The sequence below is a fragment of the Camellia sinensis genome, chromosome 2 (assembly GCF_055761805.1).
Source record: "Camellia sinensis isolate YWXY chromosome 2, ASM5576180v1, whole genome shotgun sequence".
NCBI lineage: Eukaryota > Viridiplantae > Streptophyta > Magnoliopsida > Ericales > Theaceae > Camellia > Camellia sinensis.
The window spans coordinates 210,194,614-210,220,364 of record NC_138962.1 but is presented as its reverse complement, the minus strand read 5'-3'; the positions used below and the strand labels follow the sequence as shown (position 1 = coordinate 210,220,364).

General features: G+C 35.9%; 1 protein-coding gene across 10 annotated transcripts; it reads left to right on the top strand.

Moving 5' to 3' along the window:
• On the top strand, nt 1-25,524 carry LOC114290490 (lysophospholipid acyltransferase LPEAT2). 10 transcript variants are annotated; one of them, XR_014362420.1, is made up of 11 exons: nt 3,088-4,452; nt 5,748-5,939; nt 6,031-6,092; nt 6,406-6,474; nt 7,705-7,836; nt 8,857-8,901; nt 10,005-10,075; nt 11,057-11,120; nt 17,333-17,452; nt 25,025-25,114; nt 25,387-25,524. XR_014362420.1 is itself a non-coding variant. In XM_082916735.1 (9 exons), exons 5-9 carry the CDS (start codon nt 7,804-7,806, stop codon nt 17,369-17,371), a joined length of 252 nt encoding a protein of 83 aa, XP_082772861.1. In that variant the 5' UTR covers nt 3,088-4,452; nt 5,748-5,939; nt 6,031-6,092; nt 6,406-6,474; nt 7,705-7,803; the 3' UTR covers nt 17,372-17,501. The 10 variants fall into 7 exon arrangements, 2 of the variants coding, with proteins under 2 accessions (XP_082772860.1, XP_082772861.1); XR_014362418.1 differs by lacking the exon at nt 3,088-4,452 and adding an exon at nt 296-505; XR_014362419.1 differs by lacking the exons at nt 3,088-4,452; nt 6,406-6,474 and adding an exon at nt 1-505.
• Nucleotides 25,525-25,751: the final 227 nt, after the last annotated feature.

The window sequence follows — 25,751 nt, the reverse complement described above, 5'->3', positions numbered from 1 at the left end:
GACGGCTAATGAAAGGAGACTATATTTTTTACTTAACTCAGAGCACTCAATTTCTTCTTCTTCTCACAAACATATAGCCATTTTTGAGACTGCTAAAGCTTTTTTCACTAAAAAAAAAAGTCAACAACCTCTTTGCTTTGCTTTGCTTCTGATCTGTTGGTTTTTTCTTTTCCTTCTGTAATCGGAAACAATGCCTCTAGCACAGATCTTTCTCTCTGGCTTCGTCAAATTGCTGTTTGAGAAGATGACCTCTTTTGCATCCTCGAAATTACCTGCCTTTGAAGGTATTGATACCCAGCTGACCAATTGGACCAAGATGCTGCGCCAAATTGAAGCTGTTCTGATTGACGCAGAGGAGAAGCAAATGACAGTTCCAGCCGTGAACCTATGGCTTGACGATCTCCAGGATCTGGCATATGATTTGGATGATTTAGTGGATGAGTTCGCCACCGAAGCTTTGCAACACAAGCTCAAGGCAAAGCCACGCTAAGCTAGTTCCAGCAAGGTATGGAACCTTATCCCTAATTTCAAGCCAACAGATGTTATCTTTAATTTTAGAATGAAGTCCAAGATTGAGGAGATCAATACCAGATTGCACAATAGTTTTGAACAATGTTCGAAATTTAATTTGGTTAAGATTGTTGGAACCACCACACCTACTAAGACTTGGCAAATACCAGAGTCTACATCTTTATTTGATGAACCTCGCGCTTACAGCCGAAAACACGATCAGAGTAAGATAATTAAGTTGCTTGTAAAGGGGGATGAATCAAGTGATAACAACATTGGAGTAATTCCCATTGTGGGTATGGGTGGGATTGGCAAGACCACCCTCGCTCAGATGGTATACAAGGATGAAACTGTGAAGGAGTATTTCAATCTGAAAGCATGGGTCTGTGTGTCAAATGAGTTTGACATTATGAAAATAACAAAAACTATTTATGATTCAGTGACTTCCCAAACATGTAGTTTTAATAACTTGGATCAAGCTCAAGTTGAACTACAGAAGGCTTTGGCGGGAAGGAAGTTTTTAATTATTTTAGACGATGTCTGGAACGAAGACTACAATGCTTGGAATGTTTTGAAGAAACCTTTCAATGATGGAGCCCAAGGGAGTAAAGTCGTGGTGACAACACGTAACAGAGACATTGCAACAATGATGGCAACTGTTGAACTCCATAACGTTAAGATCCTATCAGATGAGGATTGTTGGTCATTGTTTGCACAACATGCCTTTGCGAATACAAGTATTGATGCAAATCCAAATTTGGTATCAATTGGTAAGAAAATTGTGGAGAAATGTAAAGGTTTGCCTCTCGCTGCTAGGACACTCGGTGGCCTTTTACGCAACAAAGTACGAGATGAGGAATGGGTAAATGTATTGCGTAGTAAAATATGGGATTTACCACACAATAAAAGTGACATCCTTCCTGCTTTGAGATTAAGCTACCATGATCTTCCTTCGCATTTAAAGCAGTGCTTTGCATACTGCTCAATAATACCCAACGACTATGAATTTGAGGAAGAGGAGCTAGTCCTATTGTTGATGGCAGAGGGCTTCATTATACAACAAAAAGAGAAGCAAATGGAAGATGTAGGAGCTGAGTACTTCCATGAATTATTGTCAAGGTCTTTTTTCCAACCATCTAGTACCAGTAAAAGCTCTAAATTTGTGATGCATGACCTCATCAATGATTTGGCTCAAGTAGTTGCAAGAGATACTTGTTTTAGAATAGAGGATAGATTGAAAGATCAAGACCAGTACAAGAATCTAAAGAAAGCTCGACATTCATCTTACATGCAGCAATACTATGAAGGTATGAAACAATTTGAGATCATTGATAAAGCCATGCATTTACGGACTTTCTTACCATTTGGCATAAAATATAGATTGGGTTATAATTTGGCAAGCAATGTTCCCCTTAATCTATTCCCAAAACTAAAACGCTTGAGGGTGCTCAGTATGAGTAGATATTTCATCACAGAACTTCCAAATTCGGTTGGAGATTTGAAACATCTGCGGTATCTTAACCTTTCCTACAGCCATATAAAAGAATTACCTGAATCACTAGGCTCTCTCTACAATCTACAAACATTGATGTTAAGAGAATGTAAAAAACTAAAAAAGTTGCCTTTAGATATGGGAAACCTAATTGACCTACGTCATCTTGATACTACAGGTGCAGATTCCATAGAAGAATTGCCAATGAGAATAGGTAAGTTGGTTAGTCTTCATACACAGTCCAATTTTATTGTTACTAAAAACAATGGGCTTCAGATAAAAGAGTTGGGGAACTTAATTTATCTACAGGGGAAGCTTTGCCTATCTGGACTACAGAATGTAGTGAATCCTCTAGATGCAAGGGAGGTGAATTTAAATGATAAGAAGGGGTTATATGTGTTATCAATGGAATGGAGTGTTAACTCAGATGATTCACGAGATGGAAGAGTTGAAACAGAAGTGCTTGACAAGCTACAACCTCACAAGAATTTAAAAGAGCTCCATATCAAAGGCTACCTTGATACAGGATTTCCAACTTGGATAGGAGATTCCCTGTTCTCCAATATGGCTAACCTAAGTTTAGAAAATTGTGGAAATTGTGCATCCTTTCCACCACTCGGACAACTACCCTCCCTCAAAAAGCTTTACATTAAAGGAATGAGTGTACTAAAGCATGTCGGTTGTGAGTTCTACGGGCAAGGTGGTGTTCAACCTTTTCCATTACTAGAGACTCTAAGCTTTGAAAATATGCTAGAATGGGAGGATTGGTATACTTTTGAAGATCACAAGGAAGTTCAACCATTCACACGTGTCAAGTATCTCTCCCTAATAAAATGTCCTAAACTTGTTAAAATGTTGCCTACTAATCTACCTTGTTTGAATAATCTAAAGATTTCAGAGTGCCCGCAATTCCTAGTTTAAGGTTCCAGCATTAGCCTCCCATCACTCACCTGTATAGCTATGAATGGCGGCCCTCTAACAAGCCTTGAAACGGTCCTTGAGATGGGGAGTATGGCTGATGATGAAGTGATATCGGCAAATGCAAAGTGTAAGCATCCGAGTTTAATAACTTCCTTGAGCATTGGGATGATCAAGAAACTTGAGCTCTTGCCGAAATGGGTTACTCATGGGCTAATGGAACTCAAAGCATTGAAGATTACAAGTTGTGAAGAACTTAAGACACTGTGGAAGGATGAGGTGAGAGTGCAGCACAGTCTCCTTGCATTCCGAAGTTTGCAAATTAGAGGTTGTCCCCAACTTGTTTCATTGTTTGAAGAAGATAAGAATGAAGAAAATGAAGGGCAACATCAGCAACAACAAGAAGAGGGACTCCCTTGCATAGCGAGGCTTGAGCATCTAAGAATATATAATTGTGAAAAGTTGGAGAAACTGCCACAGCTGCTACATACCTTCACTTTTCTTCAAGAGTTGTATGTCTATAACTGTCCAAGTCTCGGCTCTTTTCCAAAGACAGGTTTTCCGTGCACGCTGAAAACACTCAAGATACGTAATTGTGAGGCTCTGCAATCCTTATTTGGGTGGATAACACAAATTAATGACAATAATCTTGAAGTGTTAACGTTTGAGAATTGTCCATCCCTCACATGCTTGATATTGTGCAGAGGTGGGGGGCTACCACCCACACTCAAACACCTTGAGATTGAGAGGTGAAAAAAGTTGGAGGCACTGCTAGTAAATGAGGGGATGGAAATTAACTGTCCATCTCTTGAGTCTGTTCGGATCTGGGGTTGTTATATGCTCAAATACTTGCCAGATGCCCTTCCTAATAATAATAATCTCAGGAATCTCAGTCGATTGATCTTGTATGGGTGTAAGAATTTGGAGTACATTCCGGAAGGATGGTTCCACTCCGCAACAAATCTAACATATTTGAATATCAGGGGATGCCAAAAACTGAAGGCCCTACCACACAAATTGCAGAGCATCAACTACCTCACTTCTCTTCAAGAGTTGTATTTGAATATTTCAGAATGGAACAACTTCAAGAAGATTGGTTTGCATAGTTTATCCTCTCTTAAAATCTTGTTGATTGAAGGCAAAGACGAAGAACATTCAGTGGGTTCCAGCTTTCCGATAGATGGGATGTTGCTGCCCACCTCTCTGATCGATCTTCATATCTCAGGTTTCCGAAATCTGGAGAAGCTATCTTCTAAGTTGTTTCAAAATCTCGCCTCTCTTGAATTTCTTAAAATCGGTGGTTGCCCTATGCTCAAATCTTTACTAGTGCAAAGGTTGCCTCCCTCACTTAAGAGATTGTTGATCATCGGGGGAAGTCGGAAACTAACAGGGAAGTGTGAAAAGGGAAAAGGCAAATATTGGCCCCACTTAGCTCACATTCCTTGTGTCGACGTTGATGGTTGATGATTGATGATTCTAAGTTCTAAACCATGTGGAAATTCCCATCGCAATACAAGCAATCAAATTGCCAGGTATCAAAACATAAACTAAGATAAATATATACATTTAAAAATATTTTCAGATTTTAAAAACAAAATATTTTTTCAAAAATAGAAAATCATATGAAAAACCATAACTGTTTTTGCTTATCATTTTTAATTTTTTTTTTTTTTTTTGAATGAGGGATCCCTAAAGTATGCAATACATTATATTTTCAAGTTAATCGAATTTTTTTGGATGAGGAACTTATTTGCAAATTCATATAAAAAGTTAAAACAAAATAAATTTGTATTTTGAATTAACAAAAAATATTTTTGAAAATAATGAAAAACATATGTTAAATTTAAATTCAGATGACCGTTATGGAATGAGTAAATAATTTCTAAAATTTTGTTTCGTTTTGCAGTTTTCAAAAATAGTTTTAAAATTTTTAATTCATATTTTTTTAATATATTGGGTAATTTTTTTTTTTTTAGATGCATCTAATCTACATATACTTAAAAAAATTTAAATTAAAAAATATTTAAAAATTTTAATAAATACAAAATAAATACAAAAATGTATTAAATATTTAGTGATTTTTTAAACCATTTTTTAAATAAATTTAATATGTTTTAGGTGTATTTAGATTGAGTGGATCTAAAAACTTTAAAAAATATTGATTAAAATACTTAAAGTGTTCACTGAAAATTATAAAATATGGATTGAAACTTAAAAACTATTTTTGAAAACGCTAAAACTGAACAGAGTTTTAAAAATTATTTCAATTTCTAAAAACTAAATGAGTTTTGGATTTTCAAATTTCTAAAAAATATTTTTAGAATATACAACCAAACAAATTTTTAGAAAATTATCTTTCAAAATTGATTATGAAAACCAAACCTTAGTTTTTTGGGTTTTCTATGCTAGTCATTAATAAATTATTTTTGTATTTGTTATGTTATTACCTGTCTAGTGACTAGGGAAAAGTTAAATTGAAAGTGATTAAGCTGGTGTAAATTCTTGTTGAAGCGGGAATTTTTTGGCCAGTCAAATGAGGGTAATGTTAAAAAAAAGAAAAGGTAAGAGAATGAAATGCTATGAAATTATCTAAGTAGTTTGCAAATGCTTAGAAAAATTAAATAATTTTTTTGTTGTTGGAAGAGCAAACTTAAAAGGTTACAAACAAATATACGCATATCTGGTGTTCAAATTTCTTTTTGGTGAGCTATTCTAATAAATATGGAAATTGAAAGCAATTTTAATTGTATACTTGGAGATGTTACATTTTCTGTAGGAAAAGAATTCAGAGAAGTTTTATCAATCTATAAGGGATTATTTGATACAGATATGTGCTTTCAAGGATTGGAATACAAAGAGAGGCATATTCCGATAGATTTCCTTGCCTGCTTTTATTTCCCGAAGGAACCACAACAAATGGAAGAGTTCTCATTTCTTTCCAACTTGGTGCAATTGTCCCTGGATATCCTGTCCATCTAGTGATTGTTCGTTATCCCCATGTACACTTTGACCAATCCTCGTAAGAATTTTCTTTAGTTGAAACCGTTTTGTTGTTGTCTTTCATAATGTCTTTACCTAACTTGCATCATTTGGCCTATCATTTTGTGTAGGGGAAATATAGCTTTGGGAAAGCTCATGTTTAGAGTGTTCAAAGTTTCACAATTTCATAGAGGTATGTTGAGTGATTTTTTATACTAAAAATGTAGTGAGTTTGGTTTCCCCCACTATTTTTGTTTGTAAAATTTTTGGGTAGTATGTTGTGTGAAGTGGCAATTCATATATATAGGTTGTTATAGTGATGGCCCAATTTGCTATTTTTCTTTTGATAACTAATTCACTCTCGCAGATCATCAATGCTGATTATTCATCAACTTAAATGTATATGCATTTATATGATGTGTCCTTGACTATATTATAATTTGAATTTTGGTTACAAAATAACTTGTATGTTGTAAAAAGTTGAATCCATTTATTAAATTGTACAGGTAGAGTATCATCCTGTTATCTTACCTCTTGAAAATCAGGAGGAAAATGCTGCCCATTTTGCTTAGAGGGTGAGTCAACATTATTTGATTAATCTTTGTTTCCTTGTTGGCTTCACTTAATATTTTAATATTAATTATATTCTTATACATCAAAGTTTTTAATGGGCACATTACATACAATTTCTTAATTATTTTTTATAATGTCAACATGTTCTGTATTTCATATACTTAATCTCCTAAGCAATTCAGAGCCAGTAGATCTTTAACACACCATAAATATTGTAATTGAATTTGTGTGATGTTATGTCTACTGCGTTTGTGTGTGGAAGCCTGCCCTTTTTTTTCGCATCTGTGCACAAAGAATTAGCCAATTGATGATTCCTGGTCCTTGGATTTCAAGTAATATTATATATATACAAGGATCAAAATTTCCGGTGTGTTGTTTCAAATAGTACTAAAACAAAAACATCTCGGAAATATTTTATGAAATAAAAATTAAATAGAAATGTTTGAAAATATAAATTGAAATATATCTAAATGTATAAAAGCTAATAATTGATTATAGCCATTCAAGTAAAAGAATTAAAAAACTAATGTCACCATGAACTAAAAATTATTAAGCATTGTCAAATAACTCAATTTTATTAAACAAAAATTTCCAATGAGGTCTAAAAACTTATTTAAACAGTAGCAATAAATGAAAATTTCTAAATTTGTATAGATACAATTTACTCTTTCAGTATATCGCACTATGTTTTGGTGTGTTTCACTATGTTTTGATGTGTTTCAATGAAAACACTAGAATTTTATTATTTCACTAGTGTTTCGTTTCGACCTCTTGGGAATTGGAAACACTTTGACCATTTCAACGGACACAAACGAAAATTTTGTTCCTCATATAGATTAAAGATAAATCCATTTCAAAAAGTTTTCATTCACGTATTGTCTACGTTTTCATGTTTTTTGGTTCCAAACAAATGGCATATGGTACCTATTAAAATTGGGTGTAACTGCACATGCAACAGCCCTCGTGTCTTCTACGTGCACTATGTTAACTTATTACAATTGGAGGAATAGTTTCCTATTGTCCGTCTTTAGTTTGGGAAATTTTCCCTTTTGTATTCTTTTAGTAGCTATTGGTGTATTGCCATGATTCCTAGGGCAGAGCCATGTATAACAAAGTTTCCACTGGAAATTTGAAGATCTGAAATTATATACACTCCACATGTTTACAAAATATCTACCTAACTAACTCTGTTACAACAAGTTGAACTAACACTTGACTTGTTTGGTTTGCAGAACAACATATCTCTAGTCTAGTCTTAGATTGAATCCTGGATTGCTGAGTCTTGCTTGGTTACACTAACTGTACAAACATTTCATTCCTATGGGGACATCATGTTGCTTGCAAAAGCTTCCGAGTCCAAACAGGTCACTTTTCGTGCTCCATGTGTTTTGGCTTTTATAGTTTATCTTGCTTTTAGCTCGGCAAAAATGATCTTGTACTTCATTCAAACATTCTATGAAGTGCTAGATTTCAGCTCTTAAACTTAATTTGAAGGCCTTTTTTGCGATGGACCAAGAATATTTGATGCAGCTGCAATGATGAAATTTACATTGTCTCCTTGGGATCTCATAATATATTAGGTGTAGGCCTTGAAGCACACCATTTAACGCTTGTAATTCTTGTTTTCCAAAATAAATAACTTCAACTCTCTTTCACATGCATTACTAAAAATATTTTAGTGTACTCTGGTTTGCCAAGTTTGATTTCTTTCAAATTGGGTATTTTAGTATTCATTTCTCCGTTGTATGTTTCCACTTTGATGGAAGAGTATATTTTTTTTTTGTCCAAATTCTAGGGAGTATATATGTTGTTTGGAAACATTGTGTTTGTTCATAGTGTTTATTGCCTAGCCTTAGAAAACTGTCCAGGAACTTTCCCAGATGCAACTTTAGCTTCATTGGTTTCTTTAATATTTTTTCATATTTACTTGGAAAACTTTTTGTAAATTTCTCATCTTGTCTACTAACTTCTATACAAGCCTTTTTCTAATAAATAATAATGCTAAATTATTTAAAGAGTCATGCTAATGACAGCCCAATGGGCTGCCAATAAGGGGAAGAAAACGCCAAAAAACTCTCAATGTATTTTTTACACATCCCAAAGCATTTTCACAAATTTGGACACACTTTTTACACATCCCCTGGTACTGTTGACAGCCCAAAGGCTGTCTTTAGCATTTTTCCTTATTTAAATTATGCAAATGTATTCCATGTCCAAGAGATATGCTGGAAGACTCGTAGGAATGATGGAAACAACCGTAGAATACCACATGTTTTATAAAATTAAGTTGCATCTCTCTCTCTCTCTCTCTCTCTCTCTGTGGGGGAGTTTGAAGTCTTCTATGGAGTCCACCCTAATTTTTTTGTCATTTGTATGCTTTGCAGGAAAATCCCTCACTACATACTGTTGAAATGGCAAATGTGGAATCAGTGAGTTTTTAATTGAATGATTTATATATGAATACTTTAATTGTGTTATAATATGGTGAAAATACAGAGAGATTCATATCATATCTTTAGGGGTTGTTTGGTAATTGTGTTGGGCTACATAATCACAAAAGGACAAAAAAAAGTCAAAAAATCACAAAAAGCCAAAAATCACAAAAACACAAAAAAAATCCACCATTCCAAAGCTAAAAAGCCAAAAAGCCAAAAAAGCCAATCAAGAATACCAAACGAACAAAAAAATCCCAGGCTAAAAAAGTCAAAAAAATCAAAAAGTCAACTAAAAAAGTTATTGCCAAACGAAGGCTCAGTATCTTTTGGTTTTGTTTTTTTGGGTGTGTGTGTATATTTAATATAAATGTATAACACATTTTAGAAGAAAAGAACGAAGCATGCTTTTGTATCTATTGGTTAAAATGATGAAAAATTGAAAATGAGCTTTATAGACTTGTAATTTACATATGGCTCTAGAGAATTATTTTTGGGTGCTTCGAATGCATGTTGTCGTGTGTTCCTATAGTCAAGAGCACTCTATCGAACTTGCCCATTTATTTTTTGTCCATGACCCATTTTTGGCGTTTTATCCTTTCAAAACGTTACTCACCTAAGGTTTTAGTTCAATTGTGAATTTTATTTTCCTCCCAAGGAAACCTTCGAGGAAATATATTTGAAAACCTTTTGAGATCATTAAATTTACGATTTTGGAACAAAAATTTACCATGTTTTGGAACGTGCTTTCCAAAATCTAATTCGTTTGGGTGTTAATGTTTTGTGGTAACACTTTGGTTTTATGGATTTTGTAGAGAGCTTATTTCCATTGGTTTTTTAATTAGGGTGCATTTTGCACATAGCACATGCCTATTGTCTCTGTTGGTTTGCAATAAATTATCCTTGTTTTTTTTAAATGCAGAGGAAGATTCAGGTAATTTGATTACCATCAATTATTCTAAATACATTGATCCCTCTCTAAACCAAATTTCTCTCTTCTTATTCAGTATTCTAGTTCATCATTAATGGATTACTCTCAATTTTATATTAATTGGTCAATTGGAAAGAAGATGAAATGGATTATATCTCTTCTTTGCCAGACATTCGATTTAAGAAGTTCAAAAGCTATGGACTTTCTGGATACATTTCTATCCATGAATCCAAATTCCAGGTATGACGACAAGAAATTTTAATTTTAGTGATATTTTCTATAATACAATAATTATCATGTATGGCTTCATTTTCCTGTAAGGAGCTATTTATAATATACTTTTGATCAAAACTACTTGAGTTGTTCATCTAGAACTTCATGCCACCTTACCTACATGCAAGTCCCTAAATGTGATCAATTTTCCTTCATTCTGTCGCACAAGATTATTGAATAGGGTATTTGAATCATGGATGACTGATCTACTTGTTTTTTTATTTTTTATTTTATCCTTCATTTCATGTGCTCTTTTTGTCCTGTTTCTTTTTCCTTTCTTTCGCTTGTAGATGTGATTTTTATTTGAGTTTATTAAAAAGTATATTTTCATTGAACTAAAGCTGCATCCATGCCAATGATGCAAATAAAGGATTTTTTGGTGGCTAAATGAAATTATTCTTGATATTTCATTATTTGATTTAAAAGCATATTTAAATTGCTTCTTCCCATTTTTCTCTGATATATCAAATCCTTGGTAGGGTTATAATTAACGTTGATCATGAGTATTTCTGTGAATATATATTTTTGCCCTCATCAGTATGCTGTGTCTTAGTTGTGCACTGGATAATCCTACTGTTGCACTGAAATTCATTAATCATTATCATATCAGGCTTTTCTTTTCTCTTTATTTTTTCTTTTATGCATGATTTTAAAACATGTGAGCTCAATTTTCTTCCAACAACTGGGTTTCGAAATTGACACTTTTTTTTATATTGTGATTTGTGACTATTATAACATACTGTAGTGCTTCACTGAACTGAAGATGTAGACCATATGTATCTAAATATGCTTAACTCTGTCCTAGTTGCAACATGCAGCACTAAAATGCTTTCTTTTCTCTCTTGAGTTTGTCTAATTGCATTTAAGTTTATGTTAATATCAATAGCCCTTAAGGTGACAGTGATGCAAGAATTGTTTATCTCACTATTTGCATCCTGCTCATAGCAGACAGGTTAGAATCCACGATTTCTTCAGGGTCCTGAGATTGAAGGCTTGTAATCTTTCTGAAAAGGTTAGTTACCAAGTATTTTTCACTTTTTATGTGACCTGCTGATCTTTAATATGAATATCTTGTTTGTGTCTCTATGCTTGAAAGGCCTCTTTTAAGTATGCTGTCTCCGTCTAGTTCTTTTTCAATTTTTGACATTTGAACTACAAACTCATTTGTTACATTTATATATTTTAAAAATTAATTTACCATAGAGTGAAGGTCGATATACATTTGAACAATAAAATTGTCACAAGACAGGCATGACAATTTTTAACAAGGATTTGTGTTTGTGTCAAATGCCAATACTTTTCACACTTCCGGAGTTATGTAGAACACATTTTAAAGCTGTTCTTCATTCAAAAATTAAACTTCATGATTTATGACACTTGGGCAACATGTCCTCACACTGGCCAATATGTAACCCGCAGAACTCATTTGTTGTGTTACTGATTTCATCTAGTTTAGAGAAAAATTTTAATCATGAAGAAATATCAAGTCAAAGGCTTATACAAAAATTTTCAATTTGACCATATTTTAAAAGAGGATAAATTACCTGTAAGGAGTAGGGTGTGGAAGGAGAGAGGGTGTGGGAGGAGAGAGAAGTCATTATAGTAATCTGCACTTCTGTGCCTGACACAAATTCTGCTCTATCTGTCTCTGTCATCATCAATGATTATATCAATATAATTCACTACTAGAAAGTTCAATTACAACCTAAACGATCCCATTACAAGGGTGAGGACACTCTAAATACACATATTGCCCAATTAGAAGCAAATCAATTAGGAAATTGAAAGATGATTGATTATTATCCGTGGATTGATATGACTACTTTCAGTATGTATACATAACCAAGTAGGACTAGTTCAGTTGACCAGAATTCTTGCATCGCTCATGTAGGTCAAGGGTTCTTGTCTTGCCATGGACAAGGTTCCCCTCCTCGCAAGGCTATGATTGCAAATGTCCAAAAATAAAAAATAAAATAAAGAAAGATATTACCACTTGGAACTTGCAGACTGGGGACCCTGACATTCCAAAGTTGTATAATAGAATGCTCAGCTCCTAATTGGATTCCAAAGCTGCAATGGCTTGTCACACTTGATTAAAACCTGTGTTAAGTATCAAATGAAAAAAATACTAGAAGCATGTTTTTCCTTAATTTTTCTTATCAACCTGTACAGAATTGAGTGCAGCAAGTATTGAACGATGTTCTCCAAGAACTTCGCACCAGTGGCTGCAAGGCTATGACAATTATCATGGTCATTAATTCCTCTGATTTACTTGAACAAAAATACTTAAGCATTAAGTTGCACAGATGATAGTTAATTAAAGGAGAAGGCAATATACGTTAAGACGACAATATATTTATTTATAACATATATTGTAACGTCCTCAAAATAATAACATTAAACCCATCAATATAAACATACATTTATATACAAAAGATCCACATTTCCTCAATTTATCAGAGTACTTCATTACAAAAGTATTACATGTTAACAACAAAAGTAAATGCCCTACGGGCTTACAGCTTTCCAAGTTAACACTTGGTTACAAAAGAGAGTATTGACTCGGTTACACATTAAGCCCTTGGCTTGAATTTACATGTAATACATCAAAAGGAAAATAAGGCAACAAAAGTATGTTTGCCCCTAGCCTCCCAAGCTATGTCCTCAAAGGTGGCATGCTACCTGTACCTGAAAATGATGTTCCCATATAGGGTGAGCCACAACCTAGTAGAAATATACTAAACCGACTATGAACAATGCCTAAAAGATTAACAACTGAAAGATGGTCAATACTTACACTTCCGTTTACATCTTATTAAAACTCCATGACCGTCAAGTTTATGTTACAATTCACTTTCCATTTCTTATTCAACTTTGAGTTTGAAAACAAGGCTCAGTACTCTGGCCAAAACATTTTGATGAGATTATAGTTCATCACTAGAACATTTTTTTCAAAATTTACGGTGGATACACATTTTGGTGTTGTATCAATAACACATAAACTACTTCCATACTTCACAAACGATAATGATATACATTTTAGTGCTATATCAAATCAAACAAACTTTTCAATAGATAAGCATATGAGCTATATCACTACTACAACAGATAAGCATATGAGCTATATCACTACCACAACAGATAAGCATATTACACATCAACAGATAAGCATATTAGCTGTATCCACACTTCACTAGACAAGCATATGAGTTATATCTACACTTCACTAGACAAGCATATGAGCTGTATCTACACTTCACTAGACAAGCATATGAGCTGTATCTACACTTCACAAAGATAAGCATATGAGCTGTATCTTCACTTCTCTAGACAAGCATATGAGCTGTATCTACGGAGTTCATCCTTCATCTCCTCCCAATCCTATCCGGTTTAGAGGTACATCTCCCATCTTCCCCTAAACCGCGGAGTACATCCCCCATCTCCTCCTCTATACACAATGCATATAAACACAAAGGTTCTATACACAATCAATCAATACATAAAATTAATGTATTCTACCAACCGTCTACATATAATGCATATAAACACATTGGTCATATACACAATCACTCAATACATAAAGTTAATGTATTCTATCAACCGTCATACTCTATGACACATCCGATTGATTAGTTTTAGTTTGCCTAATCATCAAGCATTGTCTACAACAATCAATACTACCCTCCACCGGTAGCCCAAGGCAATTATTTCTAAACAGGAAATAAATGCACAAATGGATAATATATCAACATTCCAATTAGGTGAGCAACAAATGATTTGTCTACACTCTTTAATCCCATACATTCCCAATTTCAACATTCTCAATTCAATTCCTCGCTTTCTTCAATAAATTATATGCATTAATTAATTAAACCAATTAGGGCAAATTACCATAATTCACAAAACAACCCTAAGGCTCCATTTCCATCAATGTCCCAACATTAATCTCATTTTTCTATGCCTAACATGCATATAGGTTTATATATTTAAAACCCCAACTTTTGTAAAATTACACAAAGGCCCAAACTTTCTCAAAATTTCCCAACAACCCCCCAACATATCAAAATGCTAAAATTCAAAGACAAAGCTCATAAGATGGAGTAGGTTATCCCTACCTCGAATGATGGGGCTCAACGAAGAAGATGAAGAAACGGAAATGCTCCAAATTTCGAAATTTTCAGATTAAAAGATAGCCCTCGACGATCAATACAACTTTTGTAAAGGCCCAAGGTGAGAAAACAACTCCTACTAGATCAATCCTAAGAGAGAAGTTAGGGTTCTAGTGAGAGGAACTCTCGAAATACCTTTTTGGAAAAGTAAGAGAGAGAAAGAATGTTGAAAAGTGAAAAAAAGGTCGGATCTCGGCTTTATATAAAAGTCGCCCCGCTCGAGCGTCACTCACAGATCCCCGTTCGAGCGTCCAATCCCCCGCTCGAGCGGCGGATGCACGCTCCCAGAACTTATGCAGACATGATGCCCGCTCGAGCGTCAAACTCCCCGCTCGAGCGTCAGACACATACTCCCGCTCGAGCGGCCAATCCCCCGATCGAGCGTATACCACTACAGACGAAATACTGGATGGGTGATTTCCCCGCTCGAGCGCCAAAACCCCCGCTCGAGCGGACAAGCAACAACAGAGTCCCGCTCGAGCGTCAAAAGCGCTGCTCGAGCGGAGGGACCAAAAACTGGGCAAAGATTTTACGTTTTAAAACACAACCAACTTATTCCCAACTTGCCCAACACAACCCAAAGCTCGAACACAAAGAGAAAGGAATAGAAAGAGGATAAGACAACAGCACTCTTACGAAACCGAATCCGGATTATAGTTAAGCACGAAAGGGAAAAACCGGGATCGCTATATATATAGTCCCATAAAAAATATAATCTTACAATATATTTTTATATATTATTTGAAATATATACAAACGCTCCCAACTAACGATTCTTGAAATGTCTACGATTCCACGCTCTCGCTCCCGCTCCCGCTCCCGCTCCCGCTCCCACTTCGTGCAACTGTGTAAGATAAAATAAAAAAATTAATTGGAACACATTATTTAAAAAATATAATAAATAAATAAAATAATTAATGTATATTAAAATTAAAAAATTTATAAAAAAATTAAAAAATTTGTTGTGTCCCCTGCCATGTCATTGTTCCCATTTTTTAGAAATTGTCATGTCCCGTACTTAGTTGCAGGAATCATGCAACCAGGTGACGAATCTTCGTAAGAAATGCGATTCCGTGTTTCTTAGAAAGAAACGTGTAAGAATCACGTTTCTATAGAGAGAGAAAAGCAATCCTGTCTGAGATGGGATCGTTGGTGGCTATGAACAAAAACCCTAGCTTGTTGGTCAACAAAGAGACAGAGGAGAAAGAAGGTGAAGAAGAACTTGAACATCGTCTCTGGGTATGTCCTCCTTTGTTTCATTTTTCTTCTTCTTTCATCAGTTCGAAGGTCGTCTCTCTCTGTGTGTTTTTCGTCTGTGTCGCAGTTCGTCTCTCTCTGGCAAATCGTCTCTCTCTCTCTCTCTCTCTCTCTCTCTCTCTCTCGCGCGCGCGCGCGCGCGCGCGCAGATTGTCTCCTTGTTGATCGTCGTCTCCTCTGCCTTCGTCTTTGCCTTCTGTCTTAGTCTCACTCACGCTCTCTCTCTTTCTGGCCTTCTGTCACGATATATATCTAATATAAGTAATATATATATATATATATATATATATATATAAAAGATGAAACATATATAATCTTTATATAAATACATATATATTTAAAAAATAAAAAAAAATCAACACATTATTATTTAATATATATCATATATATACATATAAATATATAATAACATACAAATATATAATAAAAAAACATTAATAAAAAAAATAAAAATATTAATATATATAATCTTTATAATATATATGCATAAAAAAAACATTAACACATATAAATATAATATATATATATATATATATATGAGTATATATTATACATATTAATAAAAAAGCACAAACACATATATGTAAAATAAAATTAAAAAAAAATAACAATAACACATTATTTAAAAAATATAATAAATAAATAAAATAATTAATGTATATTAAAATAAAAATATTTATAAAAAAACTTCTAATGTGTATTAAATATATATATATATATATATATATTGTCACTCCCCGAGACACTCCCAACCTAAGAAACTTCTATCAACTCACGCTTCTCCGCTGCCGCTCCCGCTCCCGTTCCCGCTTCGTGCAACTAAGGTCCTGTATCTGTGTCCATGTTCGTATGTGTGTCCGTGCTTTATAGATTTTTGTTTGTTATTTATATAATATAACTTATCTTCATATAATAAATATATTTTTTTAAAAAAAACTATTTAACGTATTCCCGTACCCATATCCAAATTTGGATACATATCCACGTATTCTTAATTTTTAATTTTGAAGTGTCCGACCCCTAGATACACAACCACACCACCCGATATCCGTATCCGAGTCCGTATAAATTAGTTTGAGGGTGTTGGCAGTGGTGTAGATTTGATACAGACCTAGCATTTGGCATCCTTGAGCTATGACAAAGGACAATTAAATAAAAGGAAGAAATAGATTATATTAAAGGACATTGCAGCTAAGTCTGCACGATGAACTTTCCCATGCCTTCCAAATCAGCTGCAACATATAAGTCTAGCTTATGCAAAACCGTTATACATGTTGACAAATCACCCCGAATAATATTTGCTTTTCTAATGAATTTATTGTTTGAATATAGTTTCAGAAGCTAGGTATTGAATTTTCCTTGGCTGCATTGAAAAAAATATTAGGAGCCAATATATGTTTTGTTTTAAATCATGTCACGAGCCATTTAAAAATGATGTAGGGGTTTTCACCAACAAATGTGCTAATTTACTATTTTAAAAAGGTCATAGAATTCAGAACGTCAAATATATTGCATCTTTATACAAACATAACACCCTAGACACAAGATCTTTCTAACTTAACGCAACTATGTCTAACCTCCATAAACTCCAAAGAAATATTCTAATAATCTGTTCCACTCATTACGTGACACAATTGCATTCATTGATTCATGGACTTGATGGGGGACGATCATTTCCGACAGGGTTAGGTCCAGATGGTCTTTTATGATTCTTCTTCCCTTCAACCTGTTTGACATTATTCGTCTGTTCAATTAGATATTTATTCATGTAGAATATATTTTGCACTACATGAAACAGAAGGGGAGAGAATACTCTTTATACTTACCCAAGCGGTGAAAATTTGTCCATTGGTCTGCCTTGATCCGAGTTTGCAAGTCTGAGCTTGAAATCAACTATACATGGATCGCAATTGCAAAGGTAAGCTTCATTAGCATTTTTGCTTCTTTAAAGCAATTCATATATTATGTTTATATTTGTTTTCTTCCCTCTTATTTTTTTTTAAACTAAAAAGACGTTATAATGTACTTTGCAAATGAAAAGCATTACATTCGATAATGAGTAGGAAGAGAAGACAGGGGTGTCTTGTCTGATCGTGTAGCTTGAACCTTGGTATGGCATTGATATGCTGTAAGTAGAAACCATAGTAAGAGAAGATGGATTAGGGTCTGTGCTCTCCTCATCTGGGGCTTGAGCTTGAGCTTTGGTTTCAATGTCAAAATGGGATATAGATATTGAGAGTCTTTGGTCGTAGTGGCTCAAAAAAGAGAAGTTGGAACATGTATATGTTAGGTAATGATGACTAAACTTGAAAAAGCACGGAATGTTTGTTAATGGTGCTTGGGATACTACTTCAATGAAAATTTTGAAAGTTAGTTGAGTTTGGAACTTGGTTTTGCCAAAATAGAATGTCACCATTGGAGTGGTATAGCAAAAAAATGGCTTATTTTATTATTTATTTATTTTTGCACTATAGCAAGCCAAAAAATGGTTTTTGCCTTGCGCCATTGAAGATGCTCTAATGGCAAAGTGATAAATTTGAGATGCCATGGATGCTCTGCTTTTCTATTGAAACTAACTATTGTTTTATTTTTATTTATTTGTTCTATTCTTTTTCCCGTAATTTTAGCAATCTGATTCATAAAATTGAATTCCCAATCCAAGTAAAAGAAATCTGATTATTATTTTTAGATAACTATGAATGGCAATATATTAGATATAACAACCACAACTAGCTGAGTCCTATTTAATGAATTAGGAATCATTTAGAAACACAAATATCATGAATACATATATAAGTAATCATGAATGCAAGGGCGTCATCTATGGTTTACTTTTCATTTGGATTGTATTTCTAAATATGATCTTACAATATAACTTGATTTTGATGTATTGGTTATCTCCAGCTATTATGCTCCCAAAAAGACAGATTTGGGAATTGGGGACCATCTTTTGGTTTGTATTCTTTTTGCTCCAGATAAGTACACTAAAGTTTGATCAATTTAATAGTTCATCATGACTCAAGCTGGTTCTCTTTGAGATACTCAACATAATATTGACTTAACCTAAAATCTTTGTTAAGTGTTAGGGGTAGTTTGGTCTTTATGTATTATTCTTATTAGTATAAGTAGTTGTGTGTAAGGGGGAAACCCTAAGTTTTTGAATCAATAATCTACAGAAGCTTTCTCTTGTTCTATTCCTTCTTCTTCTTCTTCTTCTTCTTCTCATCTATACATTTAACATGGTATCAGAGCACTATCTTCCTCCTTGAAGATTGTTCCTTAGAGCCCCATATTGTTCCTGGTACGTCTGTTACAGCCAGAAAAAAAAAAAATTAAAAAAAAAAAAAAAAAAATTTACAGTATGCTCGAAATTTAATGGGTAATCACCCTATAATCTCATTTTGATTGTTTGGTCATTATTGATTGAATTTTCTAATTTTTTTGATTTTTCGTCAAAATTGGGTGATTTTTCGAAAATCACTGTTTGACCCTCTTTTTTCTGGTTTTGTCCCTTCTTCTCCTATCCTTGGGAGCCGACTGGAACCCTAAGGGGGTTTGTTGTCCCTGGTTTGATGTATTTTGGCCCTATCTTGGATTTTTATCGCTGTTTAGATGCTCTGCTTCGGTTTTCTGACTTGTAGTTGATCTGGTTGCTCTGTTCTGGGCTTCTCTTGGACTGTTTTAGCCTTAAAAGGTGTTTGGTGTGCTGGTTGGGTGATTTGTGAACTTGTTTGATATCCGGCTTGTGTTTTTTGCACCCTCTTTTCTCATCTCATGGCTGACAGCTTGGGTCAGGACTCTAAGGGCAAGGAGGAGAGTGGACTGAGTCGTGGTCTGACTCTTGGTGATAGTCCTTCTCTCCAGATTAGTCCGGTCAAACTTAATGGTCTTAATTACTTGATTTGGTCCCGCTCCTGTAGTCTTGCGATTGCCGCCCGGCGTTTGACTGGCTATATTACTGGTAGTAGTTCCCAGCCACCTACTGAGGATAGTACTTTATCTGCTCAATGGATTTCTGAGAATGCTTTAGTTATGACCTGGCTCATCAATTCTATGGAGCCTACCATTAGTCGGACTTTTCTCTTGATGGATACTGCTCACAAGATCTGGATAGCTGCCTCTCAAATGTATTCTCAACAAGGGAATGATGCACAGGCCTATGAATTGCGTAAGACGATTAGGGGTTTGGATCAGAAGGATCGCTCTCTGGCAGTCTACTATGCTGAGTTGAGTGGTTTGTGGCAAGAGCTAGATTTCTACCAGAGTTTCCAGCCAGTTTGCTCCAAGGATGCCACTATGTTTCAGCAGGCTGTGGAGAAGGAGCGGGTGTATGACTTTCTTGCTGGTCTGAATTTGGAGTATGATCAGATACGGGTTCAGGTGTTGGGTCGCTCTCCGTTTCCTACATTGCGTGAGGCTTATGCCCTGGTTCAGCAGGAGGAGAGTCGTCGCAGTGCTATGGTGCATGCTCCTGTTCTGGATCGGTCAGCGATGGTTGTCGGCCCCAAGTCACATGATACTCCACCTTTTCTGCCTCCAGGTGGTGGTAAGGGTCCATTGGTTGATCGGGACCGGTTGAAGTGTGAGTATTGTGGGAAAGATAGACATGATAAAGAACACTGTTGGAAGTTGCATGGCCGCCCTACTCGAGGCCGTGGTCGTGGTCGTGGTGTTCGTCCTCAAGCACATGTTTCTGAGACTACTGCTAGTGCCTCGAATGATGCTAGTTCTCTTTCCCCGGATGAGCTTCACACTCTCAGACGTTTGATGGCTCGACTTGATTCTTCATCTGCCTTAGCTCCTTCCTCTTCTGCCTCTTCCAACTTTGCTCACACAGGTATTTCTGCTAGTGCCCTCAGTGTTTCTTCGTCGTCTCCTTGGATCATTGATTCCGGTGCTACCGATCACATGACGGGTACTTCTAGTTTTTTCCATTCTTATTCACCTAGTTCTGGGCGAGATAAGGTTAGAGTGGCTGATGGCACTTTATCTTCTATCTCCGGCAAGGGTTCTGTTCGTTGCACCTCTTTACTTTCGCTTTCATCTGTTCTTCATGTTCCTAATTTTTCAACTAACTTACTTTCTGTTAGTAGCCTTACTACTGCTCTCAATTGCTCTGTAACCTTTTTTCCGACTCATTGTGTCTTTCAGGAACTGGCTACGGGGAAAATGATTGGCAGTGGTAGAGCACAAAGTGGTCTGTACTTTCTGGATGCCATGCCTGCCTCACCTTTGTCCTCTCAGGCTCTGCAATGCTCTTCTGGCTCCTCCCTTCGTCTCCTTCATCAGTGGCATCGCCGTTTGGGGCATCCTTCCTTTAGCATTTTAGAGAAACTTTTTCCTTTATTAGTTCGTGATTGTCCTAGGAATAACTTTGTTTGTGATGCTTGTGAGCTTGCTAAGCATAAACGTACTTGTTATCCTTCAATTAATAAAAGAAGTACTTTTCCTTTTATGCTTATTCATACCGATGTGTGGGGTCCTTCCCCTGTTGTTTCTACCTCTGGTTATCGATGGTTTGTCACATTCATTGATTGTTATTCCCGTGTGACTTGGCTTTATTTACTTCGCACAAAAAATGAAGTTTTCTCATGCTTCAAAAGTTTTCATAAAATGGTATCCAATCTCTTCAATGCTACTATCAAAATTCTTAGGAGTGACAATGGGACTGAGTATGTTGATGGCGCTTTCCGGGCATACCTCGACGACCATGGCATTCTTTATCAGACTAGTTGTGTTGGCACTCCTGAACAGAATGGAGTTGCTGAACGTAAGAATGGCCATCTACTTGAGGTTGCTCGCTCTCTCTTGTTTACCATGAACGTTCCTAAGTCCTTTTGGGGGGATGCGGTTCTTACCGCGGCTTATCTTATTAACCGTATGCCCTCTAGTGTCCTCCACTTCCAAATTCCTCTTGAGCTTCTTCCTGTGACGTATCCCACTTCTTCTCTTCCGCCTCGGGTTTTTGGTAGTGTCTGTTTTGTTCATCTTCACCCTCGGCCTCGTGGGAAGCTTGATCCTAAGGCTGTCCGGTGTGTCTTTCTTGGTTATTCTGCTACTCAGAAAGGCTACAAATGCTATGACCCTCACTCTCATAGGTTGTATGTTAGTATGGATGTCACCTTCCGTGAATCTGAGTCTTTTTTTCCTGGTCCTCCGCCATCTCCTCAGGGGGAGCGTGGTATCGATGAGATTGCGGATGAGACGGCATCATATCAGCATTAGTTGTCCTTTTTCCCTCCTCCTCAACGGGCTGTTATTTGTGGTGAGGGGGAGCCTAGGAGTTCTGTTGATGAGGAGTCGGATATCAGTGGTCGTTTGGACAGAGCTGATCTTAAGACTTATTCACGGCGTCAGAAAGAGCCGGCTTCTCTTGTGCCACCAAGTCAATCATCATCTCCTATGCCAGTTCCACACCCAGTTTCCACTAACTCTTCAGGTAATGATCCTCATCTCATTTCTTCACCTGTTGTTGATGGTCCTATTACGGATGATTTGAGTCTTCCTATTGCTCTCAGAAAGGGGGTTAGAGCTTGTACTCAACACCCTATTTCTAAATTTGTGTCATATGATTCGTTGTCTTCTACGTATCGTGCTTTTGTTTCGTCCCTTTCTTCTGTGTGTATTCCGCAGGGTTGGAAAGAAGCCATCAATGATCCTAAGTGGAAGGTAGCTATGGTAGAAGAGATGCAAGCTTTGAGTAAAAATAACACATGGGAGTTGGTGTCTCTTCCAAATGGGAAACACCCAGTCGGATGTAAGTGGGTGTTCACCATTAAGCACAATGCAGATGAGACGATTGAACGGTACAAAGCAAGACTAGTGGCCAAGGGATTTACCCAAACATATGGAATAGATTATCAAGAAACTTTTGCCCCGGTAGCAAAGATGAATTCCATTCGAACTATTCTGTCATGTGCGGCTAATTTGGGATGGTCTCTACAACAACTAGATGTGAAGAATGCTTTTCTTCATGGGGATTTGGAGGAGGAGGTATATATGGATGTACCTCCAGGATTCTCATCTCAGTCTACAGTTGGAAAGGTTTGTAGATTAAAGAAGGCTTTGTACGGTTTGAAACAATCTCCTAGAGCCTGGTTTGGTAGATTCCTCAAGGCAATGGTGGGATTTGGATATCAGCAAAGCAATGCGGATCACACCTTGTTTGTCAAACGCAATGTACATAAGGTAACAGTGCTTATTGTATACGTGGATGACATAGTTGTGACAGGTAATGATGAGGAGGAGGTGACCCATCTCAAGATCCAGTTAGCCAAGGAGTTTGAGATAAAAGAACTTGGTCCATTAAGATACTTCCTTGGGATTGAAGTTGCTAGATCTGACAAAGGCATCTTTATTTCTCAAAGGAAGTACATTCTAGATCTTCTTGAAGAAACGGGCATGTTGGGCTGCAGACCAACTGATTCACCAATTGAGACTAATCATCATCTTTGTAGTGGAATTGGTGAGCTTGTGGAGAAGGAAAGGTACCAAAGACTTGTGGGAAGACTGATATATCTCTCTCATACTCGTCCAGATATTGCCTATGCAGTTGGAATAGTGAGTCAGTTTATGCATGATCCTCGTGTACCTCATTTGGATGCAGTCTATCGCATTTTGAGGTACCTTAAATCTGCCCCTGGAAAAGGAATTTTGTTCTCTAATCATGGTCACTTGAGGTTGGAAGCATTCACAGATGCAGATTGGGCAGGCTCTATAGATGACCGACGCTCTACATCTGGTTATTGTGCTTTTGTAGGGGGAAATCTAGTTACATGGCGTAGTAAGAAGCAGGGGGTCGTTTCTAGATCTAGTGCTGAAGCTGAATACAGGGCTATGGCACATGGAACATGTGAACTAATGTGGCTTCAATCTTTGTTGAGTGATATAGGGCTTGATTGGAGTGGTCCCATGACTTTGTATTGCGACAACAAGGCTGCTATTAGTATTGCACACAATCCTGTTCAACATGACCGGACTAAGCATATTGAGATTGACAGACATTTCATTAAGGAGAAATTGAATAAGGGTGTGATATGTATGCCTTTTGTTAAGTCTGAAGATCAACTGGCGGATGTTTTTACTAAGGGTCTTAGTAGTAAAGTCTTTCACTCTATTTGTTGCAAGTTGGGCATGAGAAACATCTTTGCACCAACTTGAGGGGGAGTGTTAAGTGTTAGGGGTAGTTTGGTCTTTATGTATTATTCTTATTAGTATAAGTAGTTGTGTGTAAGGGGGAAACCCTAAGTTTTTGAATCAATAATCTACAGAAGCTTTCTCTTGTTCTATTCCTTCTTCTTCTTCTTCTTCTTCTTCTTCTTCTTCTTCTTCTTCTTCTCATCTATACATTTAACAATCTTGTTTTCTATATCCTTGTCCATAACAGTTCTTATGGGAACTTAACTTTAATAGAAACCATATTTATGCAATTTTATGGAGGTTGTTGACTAAAAATGGGCCGACGAACAACACACAGCTTTGTTGTGACCTAAATTGGTTTTTGCACAAATGCATTTGTTTAGGCTGTCAATTTTGTGTATTTTTTGTTTTGGGAAAGTTTTCACTTATCAATTACAGATTTCCTGATTTATATGCTGCTGTTTGTTATGGTAAGTTTCTACTCCTTTCTGGTATCCTGAACTCAAATTTGCTATCTTTGGCAATTGCGTATTTTTCTTTATTAATTTCGTGTTTTACAAGGAATTAAATTTGATTGCATAACTTCCTAGTGGTGCAAGTCACCTTGTACAGTAGATAGACCTACCATGTTACACCTTCTTGGTGCTTTTAGCAGATTGCCTTCCCTATGAAAAGCAAAAACTACAATGTTGGATTAGATTTATAAACATAATTTTCTAGAAGCTTGAAGACATCATAAAACAACATATGCAAATACTTTTGTTTTATTTACTTGTTATTATCATTATTTTTTTATATAGCTCTGGTATCTATCTCTGTGATCCATGGTTCAAGAAATTGGCCAGTACATACCAGTTTGTGGGCCCTCCAATTTGAATACACCCCGGTTTACTGTTGGGATAAAAATTGCAAGTGAATCAGCTGATTTGCAATACGTATCACTCTGAATTGGAATTTGATAGTGGATCATAGCCAAATCCGTCCGGTTCATTAGACATCTCCCCTACCATAGTTAAAACTGACCATGGATATACCTATTTTGTTATGTAACTTTGTGAACAATACAGGTGATAGGGTGTCATATAAAAACATTGATTCATAATTTTGAAAACATGATTCATTTTATGGTTTGGTTTAGTTTGCAAACTTCTAAGAGTGTCTTAATTGTTTCCCTCATTCCTGCTACAATTCATGCACACACAAATTGGTCTTCCTTTTCATTTTAGTTTGATATTTTAACATTGTAATCCTGACCTGGCTTGCTGATCCAGATCCTTACAATTAATTATCGTTCTGTGCTTTTGATCCTTTCACAGACATATACCTAACAGTTGTTTTGATTGATTGGCAGAATGGAATGCATTCTCTTTGTCCAGATGTATGGTCTGAGCATAGAAGGTGGCTGTTGATGTCAATGATCTGTCTCAATCCGTTAGCGTGTGTAAGTTTGAAACAATGATCATACACAAATACACTGTTAGGATGTGGTTGGTGTCTCATTAGTTCTCCTTGAATAGATTATGTACCATTTTTACTTTTAGTCACCTATATGAATGAGTATTGAGATGAAGCCTTGAAATCATTGTAGCCAGAATAGATGTATGATAATATTGAGATTTTACTAAGCGATTGACAAATCGTGATGAGTATTGTGCAGTAGAGCTCTTCATGACTAGGTAACTCTCTAATGTTTATCACATTTTTCTTCTCTAGTGTCAATGAAGATGAAGGAATGCCAGGTAGAAGTAGATTGGGCAGGAAGGGGAAATTTTGGTTTTAAATAATTGTGTCCCTTTCTACCTTAGGGAGCTTTGGTGTTTGTGATGCTGACGAGGAGTCCTTCGATGAAAAGTATAAGAAGCTTCGCTGTGACATTGCCCTGCTTCCTCATAATAGCAACAATTATCTGTTGATAGAGAATTACTTGATATGTCAATTTTTGGAAATTTTGAATTTGAAAACTTTGAATATACTCAGAGCTATGTACTCATTATGATTTGGTAATAGAGTGTCTTTGATTTGAGGATGTCAAATTTTTTTTTTATTTTTTTTATTTTATGATTGGATGACATTTAATT